This window comes from Rhagoletis pomonella, unplaced genomic scaffold, assembly GCF_013731165.1.
Source record: "Rhagoletis pomonella isolate Grant_MI unplaced genomic scaffold, Rhpom_1.0 Rhpom_scaffold_00004, whole genome shotgun sequence".
NCBI classification, from domain to species: Eukaryota; Metazoa; Arthropoda; class Insecta; order Diptera; family Tephritidae; genus Rhagoletis; species Rhagoletis pomonella.
The window spans coordinates 33569568-33588463 of NW_023458558.1; the positions used below are offsets into that span (position 1 = coordinate 33569568).

General features: G+C 34.7%; 1 protein-coding gene across 1 annotated transcript in view; it reads right to left on the reverse strand.

Annotated features, from left to right (window-relative positions):
* Positions 1-4191: 4191 nt before the first annotated feature.
* The window catches only part of LOC118737499 (NADP-dependent malic enzyme), a 44941-nt gene continuing 30236 nt past the window's right edge, over positions 4192-18896 (reverse strand). Inside the window, exons 2-9 of the mRNA XM_036468049.1 lie at positions 13762-13942; positions 9949-10289; positions 9304-9859; positions 9094-9246; positions 8873-9025; positions 7589-7883; positions 7362-7526; positions 4192-4729 (exon numbers count right to left, since the gene is read on the reverse strand). Of these exons, the coding sequence (XP_036323942.1) occupies positions 4725-4729; positions 7362-7526; positions 7589-7883; positions 8873-9025; positions 9094-9246; positions 9304-9859; positions 9949-10289; positions 13762-13942 (1849 nt within the window). The 3' untranslated portion in view covers positions 4192-4724. The remainder of the gene's footprint in view (positions 4730-7361; positions 7527-7588; positions 7884-8872; positions 9026-9093; positions 9247-9303; positions 9860-9948; positions 10290-13761; positions 13943-18896) is intronic.

Consider the following 18896-nt stretch of genomic DNA (forward strand, 5'->3'; position numbering starts at 1 on the left):
ATTGATAAAAAAAAAAATCATGCGGTTCTTAATTGGTGCCGTGCCGGCATTCTGTTTATATTATTAAGCTAATGCGTTGACATCAATCGTTAACAGCTTAAAATATGTACATACGTGCGAGTAACTAACTATGTATGTATGTCTGTATGAATAATACAACCGGCTTTTATTAAGCATGTGTATTTGGATCGTCGGTTGCATTCTGTTTTAGCGAAAGCAAAGAATTTCATAATATTGCAATTTTAGCACTTAATGCGGTTTCAACCACAAACGAAATGTTTCGGTGAATACCCGATAAAAGATGCGATAGGTTGGATGTATGTATGTACATACATACATATGTTTCTGTGAATAATTCACTCTAAAATATTCTTGTTAAATGTCTGTTAAACAATTAATAACACTGAAATATCTGATTCAATCGCAAGATGACGTTTTTTATTGAAATGGTCAAAAGATCATTCTAAGAATGCATGTTGTAAAAAAACTTAGCAAACACCCTTTCCGGGAATAGTTATTTACGATCAATTAGTATGAGAAATTTCTACTTCAATAATTTCTAATTGGAGTAGCCACATACAAATTACACACACGTCGCGAGAAGCGGTTAGCTTGATTGGCAGCTAATCTGTCAAGTTATACATATAGCGTCCCTTTTTATTTTATATTATTTTGACGAAACTGAAGATCTGAGACCAGCCTGCACTTTCCTATTAGATTTTCGCCCGCTGAATTCAAGTCCGGCGTCAGATTTGCTCCATCACCTTACGTTTTTGAGATATTTTAGCCTAAATATACAAAAGAGGTACACGCTTTTGCGCTACATGCGCCGCACAGTGTTCTATTTTGGAAAAGAAGGGACGAAATCAAATATCTCTGGAATGAGAAGGGATAGCAAGATAAAGCTTTTGAGATTAAGAATTTAAAAAAATTAGTCTCGTTGGATAAAAAATTATCTTGACTCATAAAATTACCTTTAAAAGTAGAAGGTTTTCATTTCTTCTTTGTTTTGACTAAAATCAGTAGGTACGAACTGAAATTTGTAAAAATTTTAAAAACATACATAAGTATGTATTTGTACTATTCTTGTATCATGAAATCCATTTTCATGGTCGTAAGAAACAAAAAAAAAAACATTATAATATTACAAAAAAAAAACAGCTTACAATTAATTAAAAATAATTAAGTGCGTTTTTCGGTTTTCGTGACCGTTAACTGTTTGCTGGTTTGAGATAAAAAAAAAAGAAAAACCCGTATAAGTATTTTTTAAGGTCATTTTAAAGACCAAGGCAGTTCTTTAATCCAACGAGACTATTTTTCCTGCTGCCATTGCATTTGTTTTGCTCTCTTCTCTTCTGCTTGATTTTGTGTATTTTTCTATCAGCAAATTCATTTCACTACACACAGTGTTTTTTCGTTAACTTGATGTGACCTGTGAAAATATTCGTATTTTCCCTAAAATGTTTTTATAGGGATGTGCGATTAATAGATTAAATATTTTTTTAAATTATGATAATCCAGATTGATTTAAAAAATTTATTAATCTTTAATTTATTAGTCTAATCAGATCCTGAGTAATTACTGTTTAATAAAAAAAAATATATGATCAATAATTAAATTAATTATGAAATCTGAATAACTTTGTTCATTTCTTTTGAGTTTGCTTTCAATGAAATTCGTTTAATATTAAAATAAAATAATTTTCTTATCAATGAAAATAAAATGTCAAACCCGCACGTATTAGTAACTATCCACATTTATGTAAAGTGTAACTTTCGGCCAATATAATTGATTTGGCCTCCAGCCTAAATATATTGCACCACCCTAATGTGTTGAAACATTCACCGTACATGAACATACATATAAATACATACACACAAAAACGGACAATTATTCGAGAAGTTAATCATTTTGATTAATCAACTAATCACGTTTCTATTAATCGGCTTCTTCAATTAATTAATTAATCACAGTACTCTACCTTTTTATTAATTCTAATACCTTTTTTATACCGAGTAGATCGTTCTTTAAGGGTTATGTACATACAAAATATACTTGTATGTACATACTTAATTGTCGAAATATATATACATAATTTATTTTTAAACGATTTTTCGTCGTAATTTCTCAAACACAAAATGATTTTAATGAAATTTCTACCGCTGGAGAGATAGGATATTTTTGGACCCGATAGGTGGCCCAGATCATTTTTTGTTTTTCATAGAACTTTTTTTATTTCCTATCTAAAACTAAATGAATACAAATCTGGACTCGATAGGCATTGCCGGTATAGTCGAGATATATATTCTTTTCAAAAATCATCAATCTAATCACCGAAGACGCCGATCTCTGACACGAAAATTTGCAAAAAAACGGTATAAAAACTTGCCACTTACAACGTTATTCGCGACTACATTTAGAAGTATGTACCTAAATCTTCCATCCTGTGCGTATTCAATTGTATTTTCAGGATAAAGCGCGCTCAACAGAAATTTGATCGCCAACGTAAAATGTCTTACAACAGCGAAACGAGATAAAGGCGATCTACAAAAAAAAAAACGATATACATATTAACAGGACAACGTCTGCCAGGGCCTACTATTTTCTTACAAAACAGCTGTTTATGGTTTCCGAATCTTAATATGTTTTCTGAGTAGCATGACCGTCTACGCGTACCACAGTTCGACTGTGTCCATATCATTATAGAACCCATACAGTTCATCATTTCATCTTTAAAGGCCCACACGAATAAGGTCATAGGTCATTGCGTAGGAAAAAAGCTCTTCTTTATTCAGCCTCATTGCGTAAGTCGTAAATTAGGCTGAATTGTACGACTCGACAACATTAGCATTGCCTACTGTCGTGCTGAAATAAGTAAACGACGAAAATTGTCGAAAACTATGCAGTGCTGCCAAGTTCTTCCGTTTTAATGCACTAGTCGAGTGGAAATTTTAGGCAATGACGCTAAATTTTCGATACGATTCGACTCTCGAAAAACGACTTGCATTCGGCACGACTCTCCCAATGAGGCTGATTGTAAACTGCTAAGCAAACACCTTTTGGCCATCTCTAACGAACGAAAACGAGCCGCGCTGACTTTCCTGGTGTTGATCGAGTTTAGATATTTCATTCTATATTAAAGATTACCTATTACTTAAAGATTTGTTGGTTTTTGAACAATATGGGACAATTTCTACGACTATGTTTTACTTAATTCAATTTAAGTCAAAAGAGAGATTTTAGATAAATTGATAAGTTTAAGTACTTTAAATTTTTCGCTACCTATAAAAGTTCCCCTAACTAAAGAGCGTAGTGTCTATCTTTACAATTTAGTTGGCGTATGATTAGCATGATTATTAAATGATAAACTTACATATGCATTTCATTCAGATAATAGGTAGACAAAACACTTCTCTAATTTCGGCGTATGCTGAATGTTACGAAAGACTCAAGACACAAACTCGTGCAAATGTAGCAGCCTTAAATCGTGTCTCGATTATGTCAAACAAGTGAAAACTAAAAACAGCGTATCGATTTATTTACCCCAAAAACGTTTTTAAATGCGCTTCCTGTCAGATTTTGGTCCACAATAAGAATTATCAGTAACGGCACGGATTAAACCAGCCTTAACCAAAGCCTCATAAATACATAATTTACGGACAAACATAAACGAAGGCTTTGAGCATTGCGTGCTCTATTGCGTAGCGTTAACGTCAATGAACCAGTATAAAAATAACTGCAACAATGGCAATAGGTATGTGTGTATGAAAAACAAAAATAATAGTTTCATTATTTTATTTATGTTGCCAACTTCACTTCTCAAAGCTAACGGTTTGCGCCTCAGTGGTAAGTGTTGCTGACTTTGCACATCGATGATGCGGGTTCGTTCCCCGCTGAAGTCTAGAAAAGAAGTGTGATGAAGAGATGTGGTGGTGTAGCAGCTATAACTTCTAGCGCTTGACCTTTGCTGCTTTTTCAACTTGTTCAAATAAATATTATTATGCCACAATAACAATAACGAAAAAATTGGCTTAAGCTAACCATTAGGATTTCGGTGGGCGATCTTCATATTATATACGCGAAATATTTGAAAGTTTGTAATATATTTTTGTAAACTAACCATATTCATGTATGTAAATAAAACATTATTTTTAAATTGAATTTTATTTTATTTGTTCAATTAATTTTCGTGAACTTGTCTTTGATATTGACATGATAAATATTTAAACTTGCGTTTTTATTTGTTGTTTATTAAATTAAGTTAAACTAAATCTGCATTACAAGGTAGTAAAGCTGTGTTATTATAAATTAAACTAAACAATGATTTATGTTTGTAGCAATACAATACAATACAATACAATTGTAATCACACATATCAACATAAGGATATATTTGTAGGTATGTAACTACAAATGTAGTAATACATATTTCGTACGATTTTAGCTGGCGGCATTTACATACTTCTGCTTCGGGTTAAAGTTTATGTGTTTTTGGCCTCTACGTTGTTAACGGGTCAAATGAGGATATTTAGGTGGTGTGTGTTTGACTAAAGATGCAATACTATACATGTACACGATTGTGAGTAACATCCTAATGTGAAATTTTTATAGTTGGAGTACGGCAGCCATATAACAATTTAACGATTTCTTTAATGTTAACGCATTTTCTTTTCTTGGTCAACCGGATTGGGTGAAAAGCTTTTAATTTTTCCAGGTATCTCCAGCTTACTCTGAATGAATGAAAGAAAAGAAAACAAAATAAAAAAAATGAATATTTTTTACAATAGTGTGAAGAAAAAAATGAATGTAGCGTTAATATGTACATAGCTAATTTTGTTAAGGGACAGAAACCAATTCTTGCGTTTGGAAAGTTATATTTAAGTAATTGATTGCATGCTTATTTTGTTAGTATTCATATAAGTGTTAGAAAGATGCGTATTTAAGCGAGCTTGTGCATATAGCATACGCATATTCAAATATTTTAATGTTCACATAGCTCAGTGTGTTGTAAGTCAATAAAATATTGTATTCGATGTGTAAGTTTTTTCTTCTTTGCCCATTTAATAAATGTATGTGTCGCCTGTCGAGCCTATGAAGCTTAAAATAAATTATCTTCGTTCAAATTAGTAATGCAACTCACATTTGAGCATATTAACAGCATCCATTTACGTCAGAAAATAATGTTTACGGAATTATTACACATTCATACCATTCAAATTTGCCAACTTGATTTCTTGCTCCAATTTCAGCATACTACTTTTTTTCACTATCACGATTTCTCTTAACTGCTATTGGCCAGAATAAAAATTATTGGTTTTTTAAGTAATGTTTGCTGCGTATTAAATTTTGTATTCGAATAGTATTATGTCAAAGTTCATACATAAATAAACTTATAGTAGGTTTATTCACGATCCGGTGCATACTGTCTATCATGGTGCATAGATAGCATAAATAGCATGCTTGTTGTTGTTTCATGTATTCAAACAACAACAAAATTAGCCAATCAGGCTATTTATGCTATCTATGCACCATGCTAGCCAGTATGCGCCAGATCGTGAACACCCCTAGTGTTTTAAAATAGTATCTAAAGCTATACATACATATACGCGAACCAAAAACAGAGGTTATTCTACTTTAACAAATTGATGGACAAGTTTAAAATAATATATTTACCGTAGACTGGCAACGGAGTTAAAATTTTTAAGCGCTGTCGTTCATCATTTTATTTTTAAATAAACTGGAAATTTCTACGCCCTCCTTAAACAAAAAATATGCCCAAAACATCAAAAGCTGATGGTAAGCTAAATTTAAAGTAATTTATTTACCACTTGCAAATAGTTTTATTGACCAGAATATAATTTTACTTTTAATTTCAATGAAACATTATTCAATAATCAACTGTACTGTAAGCAGAAGTCGAATGATCCATGTAAGTCGATGAAATTTCTAAGAGTTGACCATCATTTTATTTTTAAATAGTTCGAGAATTTCTGTGCTCTTATTAAACAAAAAATAGGTCTAAAACCTTAAAATCTCAGAAGAAAAGTCATATACAGAAGAATTACATATCTTACCTTTGCTGCAAGAGTGTCATAATCAAAAAAATAAAAATATTTAAGTATGAATGATTCTGCAAAAATGGCATGGCTATATCGATGACCCATTTCTTATTAGAAGAAGCAAACGAACACTAACAAGAAAATGTGACTTCATTTTTACCATGGGAGCGTATGTAAACTGTATACTTTAAAGCCGTTTTTCTCGAGTTTTTAATTTCTTGTATTAGGACACTATTGCACCAACGGTACATAAGTAAATACATGGACTACGACAGCGACACCTCTCTCAACTGTAAATAGCTGTTACATACACATAAAATATCCTCTTGATTTGGCTTGAACGAAGCAATGGGAAATATTTATTTAACTTGTACATATTACTAAGATAGGCACTTGGAACAAAAATATATGCGCAAATAAGTGTTCGAATCTACGTTGATTAAAACAACCCAAATACCATCATAAAAATATATAATGGAGAATTGGAAAAATTCGAGTATGTCTAAAATAAATTTTATAGTAGTTTTTATGGTCAACATTTTAAATAACTAAAGAAAAGTTAGGGCCGGTTTGTCGATAATGATGTTTAACCGCAGATTAGTGTTAACCAGACATTGAGTAACCGGCCCTTAATGATTATTTCAGCAATAAAAGAAACACCATATAATTATACAAGGAACTCAATAGCAATACATTTGTTGACTAGAAGCTGTAGCGAAATACGAACATATAAATATTTGGTAGGAAAAGTATTTAAATAACTAAATAAGAAAATAGTCTTTGAGCAACAAAAATTACATTTTAGTTTAATTAACCATTTGGTTTCGGTGGCAAGCATTTCAACACAAAAGTGCACGGAGAAGTTATAAAAAATTATACTTTTGCTTTGTATACAAGTATATGATATGCCCGTATGCGTGGTTAATAGTTAAAAGTTATACAAATAATTCAATAAATAATACTTTTATGTGAAATACCAAAGAAGCATGCAAACAATAAAAATTATACTTTATAAAATACTAAATACAGCTATAAAGAGAATTTATGCTACCGTTTCAAATACTACACATTTCTACATACATCAATTAGGTGATAGACGCGAAAAACTTTAGCTACGCAAGCAGTTATATAACAAAAGTTTTGCATATTTAAGAAAACTTATCACCAATTCATAACCAAGATTAACACAATTATCAATCAAAAATAAGTTATTATTTCAAATAAATACATACGCATGTATGCATAAGGCAAGTTATTATCAACGTAAGTAAATTAAATAAAATATAATAAATAATTTAATCACTTGAGTCACTGAAGAGAATTGTTGGTTCCAATGGGCGAGTTTTCACATATGGCATTCTGGGCCAAGGCCACGTCACCGGCATCGAGGACTCATAGTTATAGTTGTATAGCTGATCCAACAGCCACTTGCGCTTATCCTCTGGTTCCGGGTAAGTGGAGGCTAAGCCTAATGCGATAAATACTTTTTTAGCAAAAGACTGTTATTCAAATACGTATTGAGGGTCATACCTTTGTCATAAGCACACTTGGTTACACCCTCGGCAATGCGCATCGACACCTCACGCACAGCATTCAATGGTGGGTACAGTGAACCGCGATCCAAATCACTTTGTTCAACAAAATTAGCCAATTCCCGTGCGGCGATAAGGAACATATCATCGGATATATGATGAGTGCCAGTCGTAATCACACCCAACGCTATACCTGGAAAGATATACGCATTGTTGCCCTGTCCGGGATAGAAAGTCTTGCCATTCATTTCGACCGGTGGGAATGGTGAACCTGACGAGAAAACGACGCGACCCTGTGAAAAAATAAGATACAAAGTAGTAAGTACTCTGATTGTTTTTACATCCGTCTAAGCCATTTCGTCTTTCCGTCTGCCAGTCTGTCCACTGCTGTTGTTGTAAAAGCATATAAATTCTCCAAATGGTTATTGGGGAATGATGCTGAAGTGGCATTCCATGGCCAGACATGAATCTAGGTCGATTCGGTTACGTAGAACCGACTGTCGTGCCGTCGTGGGAACGCCACAATACATGAACAGCCATTTTGTCAAAAATTTTGAAAAATTTGCGAAATTTTCAGGGTGTATTGTAATGTGCATTAGAGCGGTCAAAAAAAAGTAAAGTCGGTTTTTAATGCTCTCATCCCCTAGAATTGTTCTATACCGAACAACGTTATACTCCTATTTTTTTATTTTGAATTCAAAAAATATTTAGACGTTGCACAATGCTTTCCATGTATTTTATATGGGGGAAAAACAATTTTTCGTAGAAATGGTATAGAATTCTTTAAAATCAATATTTTTTGATCGGAAAGCTTCACTTCAGGAGATGTTCAATAATGATACCCAATAGCTTATTTAACCATTTTTTAATATTAACTATTTTTATAGGTTCCCTAAAACCCCTAAAAAATGCAATGGGGAGACCGATAAAAAAATCGCTATTACTAAAAAATAGTGAAATAAACAAATCGGTATTATTACTGGAAGTCTCCTGAAGTGAATCATAGCTTTGCGATCGAAAAGCATTGCTTTCCAAGAATTCTATACCATTTGTACGAAATATTGTTTTTCCCCATACAAAATACATGGACAACATTGAGCGCGTTGAGAGACCTCTAAATATTTTCTGATTTTGAAATTTAAAAAAAAAACTTTGATATATTTTTTTGATACAAAGCAATCCTAGGGGTGAGAGTATTCCAATTTCGACTTTAGTTTTTCCACGCGCATTTTTGGACCACCCTAATGTGCATATCAAAATTTTTCTCTGCTTTTACACTTACATCAGTATTTTTGTAGGCCTGGTCCGCTGTGCATTCAGCCTTATGGGTTGGATTGGAAAGCGCGAACACGACTGGGCGCTCGTTATGTGCAGCCATAAAGCGTAAAATTTCTGGCGTAAAAATGCCAGCTGCTGCTGATGCACCAATAAGTACCTAAAAGTTCCAAATAACAAAAATTTATAAAAAATTGTACTTCATTAAAAATATATTATTGAACCAACATTTGGTTTCACTTTCTCAACAATTTCTTGTAAATTCTTCATTGGTTCAACATTTTTGGCATAATTTTGCTGATGCGCCGACAGGGAACCCTCATTACGAGTTGTTGTTAGAAGACCGTTAATATCAACCATCCATATCTTATCTCTGGCAGCCTTTAAAAAAAAAAAACAATAAGAAATAATAATTTATTCAATTTACCCATTTCTTACATCCGGGGGTACACCTTCTGCAATCAATGCTTTCACCACAAGATCTGCGATGCCAACAGCTGCCTCGCCTGCACCAGCGAATAGGAACGTATAGTCTGATATAGGCTTACCAGTTACGCGAGTAGATGCATATATGCCACCCATAGCAACAGCTGCTGTACCCTGGATGTCATCGTTGAAGGTGCAATAACTGTTACGATATCTATCAAGGAATCTAAATGCATTGTGATTGCCGAAGTCTTCAAATTGAATTAGTGTATTCTGGCCATAGCGCTTGACAATAGCTTGCATGAATTCATCCAAAAAATCATCATACTCTTTGCCAACAACACGCTTCTGTCTCAAGCCTACGTATAATGGATCTTCCAGCAAGTCTATGTTATTTGTTCCAACGTCAATCAAGATTGGCAAGCAACGGTGCGGTTTAATGCCAGCTAAAGCGGTGTAGAGAGCCAGCTTGCCGACACAAATACCCATGCCGTTGGCACCCAAATCTCCCAAACCTAGAATACGTTCACCGTCGGTGACACAAACGGCGCGCACATCCGATTCTGGCCTAGATGTATGTAAGCAATGATGATGAATTTAATCACAACACAAATATCCAAATATGTATGTATGTATGTTGATTATTTCCTCTCTTACCAATTTTTGATGACATCAAAAACGTAGCCACGATCGTTAAAGGAGATGAAAAGACCACGTGGTCGGCGATAAATCAAACCGAAACGTTGACACGCCAAACCCACAGTCGGTGTGTAAACAATGGGCATGAGATGTTCAATATTCTCCGCCAGGAAACGATAGAACAGTCGCTCGTTACGGTCTTGCAAGTCGACCAGGTACAGATATTTATTCAGTGGCTCTGAATAACGACTGACGGCGATTTTACACAGCTCCAGCTGTTCCTCTTGTGTCTTGAAACGGGCAGGTTGCAGGCCATGTATACCCAAGACTTGACGTTCTTCCAGTGTGAAGGCAAGACCCTATTCAAATAAATTGTGTTTTATTTATTAGCAACGATATCCAGTTAACCATCACTATGCATAGAAGTTAATGAAAATATATAGATTGTCACTATAGCGATCTGCGTGATGATCTTTTTGTACCGCTCTCTATGCAGGACCCCAAAAAGACTTCAATAGTATAACTTTAAAAGGTTCTAAATAATGTTCTCTAAAGAAGTACCCAACACGTAACGGAATTTATGTTAGCTTTTCCCTATCTTGGGTTTGGTTTATCTTGTTAACTCGACAATTACCTCATCTTCGGGCTCTTTTATAATGACTTATGGTGATCTTCATAGGCAGACTATCCCGAAATTTTCAAATTTTTTGTTTGGTGGCAAGTTATCACAAATAATGATGCTTTTATCTGCCCTCATTTCGACTATTCACAGAGGGCAGAGAATCTAAGCTTCCAGCCTAATCTAGTCCACCAACACTTAAGTTTTATTTATAGACTTTTTATAGTGCGGCAAAACTTTGCATTTTACAATATCTTTGATAAGAATTGATCACGGTATCCTTTTTGTTTTTTGATTCTACAAACGCTCGTAGAGAGGCCAGAACAATTATTTAATTGCATATCTGCATTATAAAGTTCTGACAGTTGACATGAAGCAGGCCTTTCTACAGTAGGTTCTTCCATCAATCTTTGTACCTGTATGCCTTTACCAGTGCCACAGTCTTTAAGAAGGACCTCGCCATTTTACATATTTTTTCGTCAACAGGACCTCGAATGCAATGCTAAAAAGCCTTATCCTGAGATGATTGGTCATACCAGTTCTTTGCAATCGATTTTGAGGAGTTCAACCGGTATCCCGTCAGTTGCTGAAGTTTTGTTGTTTCTAAGCCGCACTAATATTTTTATTCCTCCGGTCTAGTCCATTGAAGGGACGTGTGCTTCACATCCCCATAGATTGGTCTGGTAGCACTTCTCCACACGCGCCCTTTTCGTCCCCTTTAAATAGCGTCTAAAATTGTTCCCTTTACATTTGAAGTGTATTGTGGACATGTTTACCTGATTTTTTCCATTGCGTGAAACTGCACGATTTTGTAATTATTTCATTGCTGCCTTATTAGCAGGGTTTAGAGTGGAAAAATCGCGGTTGCTCAAGCCGACAACAACAAGGTAGTAATCGGAGTGATATAGTTGCAAAGTATCCTTCTTATATTAAAATGTTATCAATTTTTAACCGACTTCCAAATCTGAAAGTATCTAGTCTTAGGTAATCAGGGGTATTGTGTTGATATTCATTGGTCCCGCATTCAACAAGGTCTTATGCATAGTCATCGAAACGATTAAGATTCGGATAGTTGGGTGTCCATAGCTTTGAAGCTATGGGGTCCAAATGGCCGTTCACTACGTATGTATATTAACTTTGTTCGACACTGAAAACTTTGTTCGATATATGCCGAACGTCTAAAGGATATGAACATAGCCCTATATCACTCTGCCAGACTTTTCCAGTTCTCAGCGAGCTTTGCACACCAGATTTTAAATACATACGAATTCATTAATAACTTATGTAAATGCCGCTTAATGCTTGATTGGAAATTGGCCGTAAGAAAAGAGTCAAATAGTTTTTTCAAAGTCTTTAAATTTTTCCATGTTAGCGATTCAAAGTTTTTGTACAGAAGAAGGAATTGTCAAAGGAATTAGTTCTTGAAATCAAAACAGTTGGATGCATACGTCAGAAGTTGCATCTACTTGTTACCACCCACTGTTAGTATAATTTCGGGAAGGTGCCTGCCCATGTCGGATCTGCACGCCCCACTCCCCTACATCACCTTGCGGGTTCACACACTTTTTTGGCGTTCGCGTCTACGCCTGGCCTGGTACCTGTTACGGAGTTGCTTTATCACTTCGGAAGCCATGTGCTGTACCTCGTTCTATGCGTAGTTGCTCTTCAGCATCAGTGCCACCATATTTTATAGCGTGACGCTACAGCCAAGGCTATATTCTACATGGTTAAATAGCTTTCTGAAGCGGGGGCATATGAAAAGCACATGTTTCGATTGATATGTCGGCCGCAGAACCAATGAATGCTCTTATGTACTTTGAGCCGCAAAATGCCGTCATACATAATGTTCCACAAAAGGGGTCTAGCACGGATCCTTGTGGTACACGAGCTGAGACTTCGTAGTCGGCGGCTTCAATGTCGCCGTCTTAGCACACTATCGGACATATAGCTAAAGATGATGACTTGCAGATAGCAAGGCACTTGCAGCAAGTAAAGATCGTGGCGTTTTTTTTTTTACAGCTGGCACTATTGAACGCATTCTAAACATCTAACGTGACCACTAGGCAGTATCCTTTAGTACCACCTTACCATCGCTGGCCATCAATCGCCTTCTCGGCCATTGCTTTTACGACCTCGATCGCTTCGGTGGTTGATCGCTTTTTCCTAAAGCCGAACTGGTTGCTTGACAGCCGTCTATCTAAGTACATATGTATGTTTCCAGCCGGTTTTGATGACAAGCTCAAACAGTTGGTCGGATAAATCCAGCATGCACAATGGGCGATGTTAAGTGGGAGAACAAGCATTTGGATTCTTCAGTATAAGTACCAATTTTTGTAGCATCCATCTGTTTGAAAATACGCCTTCTTGCAGGTACACATTAAAAACGCTCGCGATAATGCACGAATTTTTTGACACAGCTTTCTTCAGCGCGATATTTGCGATGCCAACTGCTCCGTGTACGGAAAGATGTTTGCTATTATTTGTAAGTTCCAGGAGATCCTAGGTTCTCTTGCCGTCGAACGCAATAAAGAGTTTCGTTGTTTTTGTTATCTTTTTCCGTACTATTAGAAGGCTTCGGTGAAGTGCAAAACGAAAGCGTATTCAAAAAAAAAAATTCCAAATAAATACATATGTATGTATTTGTTTAAAGTAACCAGAATAGCGCGTGGCCCCAAATCATGTGTTTTTGTTTGAAACAAACTCGATATTTTTTCTGTGTACAAATTTAATCGACAAAAAGTAGGCCGTTTTTAAATAAACGCTTTCCGAAAAGATTTTTTTCAACACCATCCCCTTTGAAGGTGATTTTCAAATAAATAGATTTGCCGTGCGAAGCTGATTATAGATAAGAGCGGCTACTCTGTAATGCGATACGAAAGGCAAATGCGCCGTAAGTAAGTAATTTGATATGACAAGTGCCTATCGCATCACATTTCTCTTTCGCATTGCATTACAGAGTAGCCCCCAAGGTGTGTTTCCATTTATACTGCGTCACTTTAATTTCGACTAAATTTTCCCCTTCTAGGGAAGTTAAATCATAAGGCCTTGAAACTCTGGCAATTAAATACAAAAAAAAAGCAGTGAAAAATTGCGCACGGCCCGGCCTATCCCTTTGAAAGAACAAAAAGATTTGATCGACTGGATAAGCATAGTTAGAATACATACATACATATGTATAAGTATGTAACAATTGATAATAGCATTGTACGCACCTTATTTAAACGGGGATCCCTCAGATGATCAATACCACGCACGCCAGAGGGGCATAGGACATCACCGACGACATCGTGAAACTGTCTAGCATCGGTTGAAGTTATTTGCTGTGCCACAGGCGCCGTTGCGGCAGCTGCAGGGCGCGTGGCGGCACATATTTTCGACAGGTTGCCATGCAAGCTGTAAATTGAATAAAAACAAAAAAAAAATATAGCAAATAAAGATAATTAACTAGTCTCTATGGGGTACTAATAAAAGCAAGTGCAAATAAATATTTTGATCGGCGCAATTTTTTTTTTTTTGTTTGTTTATCGACAGCACCTTTTTCGCAATTGCACAATAGTTCCTAACAAATGCTCGGACGGTTTCATGGTTAATGAATGAAAATGTTATGATACAAAACTTAATAAAATGCTTACATTTATAATTGCGAAAAATGTCCGCGATATCAGCTAAGCTAAGCCCCGAACGCACGCCCTGATAAATACATATACATATGTATGTACATATATTTTATTATGAAAACGATGTCTAATCCTGATGAATTTAATTGTTTTACGATTTCAAAGCTAATGTTGCCCCTGCTTTTGGTGCTGCTTTAGATGTGTACTCATTTACCTAGACACGAATATACAAATGTGTATACAGGGTCTACCGATAGGAAACTTGAGTTTGCATAGTCAATAGATGAGTGTAAAAAAGTAGAAAAACGCAAGAACAATTCTAACCATTTCAATCAAGACCAAGAGCTCATGACCAAAAAACCCATCATACTTCAGATCGATTGAAATTTTTTGTGAGCTTAGCTTGTTAATAGTATATAAATCGAGATCTGGAGGGTTGTCTGCTAAACAGCGGTCTTGATTATGCGTTTTTAGCTATTAAAGGTGCCCATTCTTATGGTCTTTAAGTACTGCCAAACCATGTTGAAAGTACAATAATGATGTAGTTAAATCTTCCTGTTAACTTACATAAATACGTAAATACTTGCTTGAATAACACATGAACATTTAATGAAGTATACATAGTTTAAAACCAATATCGTAGCATTATTTAAACATATAGTCAGCAAATAAAGAAAAACTTTATTTAAACAAATAGATAATGCTGTGATATGTCATTTTTACAATAATGAAATTCTTTAAGTTGGACATATTATTTAGGACCAAATTCAAAATGATATTGTTTGCCACTTACTTTTATTTATTAATTTTTATGATTATTCAATCAATTAAAATGCAGTTCATTCCCTAACAAGTACCATATAAACCGGAGCTTCAAATTTTAAAAAAATCTTCAAAATTTCAAAATTTTTTCTCAGAAGTGTTTTTTGAGTATGCGGTTTTATATCCCATTAAGCTTTAGTGTAACAATGTGCAAGTTTCAAGTGGCTAAAAATTACCGTTGAGTTTTTAGAATTTTTTACCGAATTTTTTACCACTGAATTTCAAAATATGTCAAGATTTTAAGGAATCTCAAAGGACCACTTAAAAGGGGAAAATTATAAGTAAAATGGTAAATGGGGCAGGAAAAATTGAGGTACTTAGGCGGGGGGATACTTAAGCGGATTTCACTGTACAAGTTGCGTTCCCTAAATCGCAATAAGTTACCAGAATTTACCAGAAAGTATTCCCGTACTTGGTTCTCTGGCAAAGTTGGGGAAAAACTAGAGAGTAAAATCGGCTCTCTCTTTGTTAGAAGTAGCAAGATTTTACTCGAATAATTATTAGTTGCGATCCCGTACGAGTCCGGACTAGTCAGAAATAGTCAGAATCAGTCAGATTTTACTGGATATCGATCCCGTACTCGGTTCTCTGACTATTGAGAGGACAAACAAGAGAGTAAGTACGGTTCTCTCTCTGTCAGAAGTTACCAGTTTTAGTCCGAGAATTTTTTGCTGGTAAATTCTGGTAAATGTGTCAAACGATCAGGTGTAGTGTTTGGCAACCAAATTGTAAACAAAAGAAAAGTGTACTCTGCTAATTCATGTTGAAAAGTATTTAATTACTTGTTTAAGTGGATTCTAATAAATTTGACAGTATTTTTGGTTATTTGCATGTTTGAGCTGAGTGTGTTTACATACAAAATAAGCAAAAATTTACAACCAAAATTTGGAGGTTATGTTGAAGTTGACAGAAGTTACCATTTTTTACTAGAAAGCGATCCCGTACTTTTCAATGTTACTCTCTCGCTCTGAGCGAATTTTTATTTTTTGACAGTTTTACTAGTCCGAGTCCGAGGAATACGGGATTGCACCTATTGCTGGTAAAATCTGGTAAAGTGTCAAACCATCAGCTGTTCAATGTTGTCAAAAGGAACTGAAAGTTGAATAAAGAACAACAAAAGAACTGCTGCTTTTTAGCTTATTAAAAATATCGTGGCGAAGAAATAACATGTGTATCTGCGTGTAATTTAGCAAATCGCCAAATGATAACAAAAACTATGTAAACAAAAAATAGCGTCCACGGTGTAGTCGACAGTTTTATCCGTTTTTATCCGAAATGCTTTCCCGTACTTTTTGGTTTTTCTCTCTAACTCTGAGAGCAATTTTCGATTCGTTGTTAGTAAATTATAGTCGCAAATCAATAAAATTCTCATTCATATAAGGAGTGACCAATCAAAAGTTGATATTTACACTGTATATTACTTTAAAGGAGGAGAAAAAAAAAACAAAATACAAAAACCGAAAATGGACTGGAAATGTGGCGGACCTCGAAATTTGTGGTTTCAACAGATATATTGAACATGTTTTGAAGTAAGATAGGGTAAAACTAAAAATTTACCGGAAGTCAACTTTTGGAAAAAATGCGATACATTCAACGAAACACGACTCCTTAATAAAGTAATTATAAGAAACTAAGCCAAAAGATGTCATCGCAAAAATCATATTTTTTGCAGAGGAATAAATGCACTACGAATAACCATTGAATGGATGATTGCAAATACAACAAGTAAAAAAGTAAAAGTTAAATAACCGGCGCACGTATTAAATATAGTTTTTTCAGTCCGATTTAAAAAATTTTTAAGGTCTTGCTTTTATATGGCAAGTGCAATAATTATACCTAGGGATGTTGCGATATACGTAAATACGAGTATGTACTCGATACTTTTGTTTCAATACCAACTACTTTTTTTACTCGAATCGTCGATACTTACTTAGTATCGAAATAAAAGTACTTGTATCGAATCGATTTGAGTAAGGGCCATATCTTGTCGGCTATATTTTTCTATGGAAAAATCATTGCTTCGTTTTTGTGAAAAATAATTGCTTTAAGCAATGGCACCGCCAAAATATCTAAAGTGAGGATATATTCTTACAAAGTTAGTGAGTACAGAGGTTTAATCTTTTGTCTAAGTAGCCATATTACTGCTAATGCGACTAATGATCAAATAAACATATCGATACCTCAACTGAAAATATATTGAAAATATTTGACATAGGACGTTTCGAATCGGCAGCTGAAAAGTTTTCTGATACTTGAAAAGTTTTTCAATCTAATTCAGAAATAGGATGCTTTTGAAAAGTTTTCTGAGATGGGTTGTTTTCAAACTGGCTGCCGAGATACATAGGTCGATCTTCCACTCAGGTGTCGCAAAAGGTATGTCACAGATAACGCCTGAAAATTACTTTCGCTTTGTTCCATATAAAAGGATGAAAAGTTGTCGATATAAGTAGGTATCGATACATTCGGTTCACTCATATAAGTAGTATCGAAATAGCGATTTGAGTTAACTCGTTTGAGTAGGTATCGATATTTTGATGGTATCGGAACGTCCGTAATTATACCGAGTTTGGTACAAATTGATTGAGCGGTTACCGAGATACACGTATATGGTTTTCCAAAAATTTTTTATAAACGTATTTTTTGCTAATAACTTATTGCATACATTTTTATAAATTCGCATAAGTATTTACTAGGGATGTTTATCGCCAATGAAAATTCGGTATATCGGTATCGCGATATTCTAAATTCACAATATCCGATACCGAGATATTTACTAAAATAATATCGATATATTAAATATCGGAGATGTCGAAAACGAAATGGTTAATATCTCTGGTTTATCTTGGTTACCTAATATTATTTTTATGCAAGAACTATTTTGCCTTTGCTATAGATTTTCTTGAATGAATAAATTTGCGAGCATTTATTTCTTGACAATTGAAAATTTATTTAAGAAATTATAATAATTTTATGAATTTTCGTTCTTCATAGTTACTATGCCAAGAGCTGTTTTGCGAGAACGAACACAATTTTATTTACAGTTCAGAAGCCTAAAGAACGTAGAGAAAAGTTTCCGATATGTAAAATATCGAAACAAAAAACAGTATCGATATTGTATCACAATACCTGATATCGATATAAATTACCCGATATGATGATATTAGATATATTGAATATCGTATCGGTATCGCGCATCCCTACTAGTTACTGATTTATTGAAGATTTCGTCTTTCTCGAAATTATCGTTATATGGGATGTGGGCGTAGTTATTGTCCGATTTTTAAATTTTTCCGACAGCCACGGCTTAATCGATTTCTCTTTTCATTCTGAGCATTTTGGTATACATACATACCTATATATATCTATGTATAACTATCTCAATATTTTAGGCTGTTGCCAACAACTGTTATTTGAACAATGTTTGACACCCTTTTGCACAAGTGCACTCGACTATAAAAATGAAATGGGTTTTGCGTTAGCTACAATGGTTTAAAGATTTTAAAAAGATTCGAATTTTTTCCACAAATGCCGGTTTCTGGACAAACCACGAACTCTACAGGAAACCTAGTGTGACCCGAAAATTCCGGATTAAGCGGACCCAAAAGCTTTAGAAACCGCTGAGAAAGCCAGTGGGTTTTTTGAAAACTTCAATTTTGTTGTAGTGTGTTATTATTGCATAGTAAGATTTTACCGGTTTATAGCGTTAAAAACATGCCGCTGGCATTGGAAAACGGTTGCCAATATTCTTACATGAATTGAAACGAAACCCCTTAAATATGTCGTATATTAAGTTCAATTGAATAAAACATACATTTTTTTATAGAAGCTAACTATACTAAAAACTAACCTTTGGTGTACATATGTCGATAGTTCTCTGCAACAACGACACAATTCAAATTTCAAAAAAA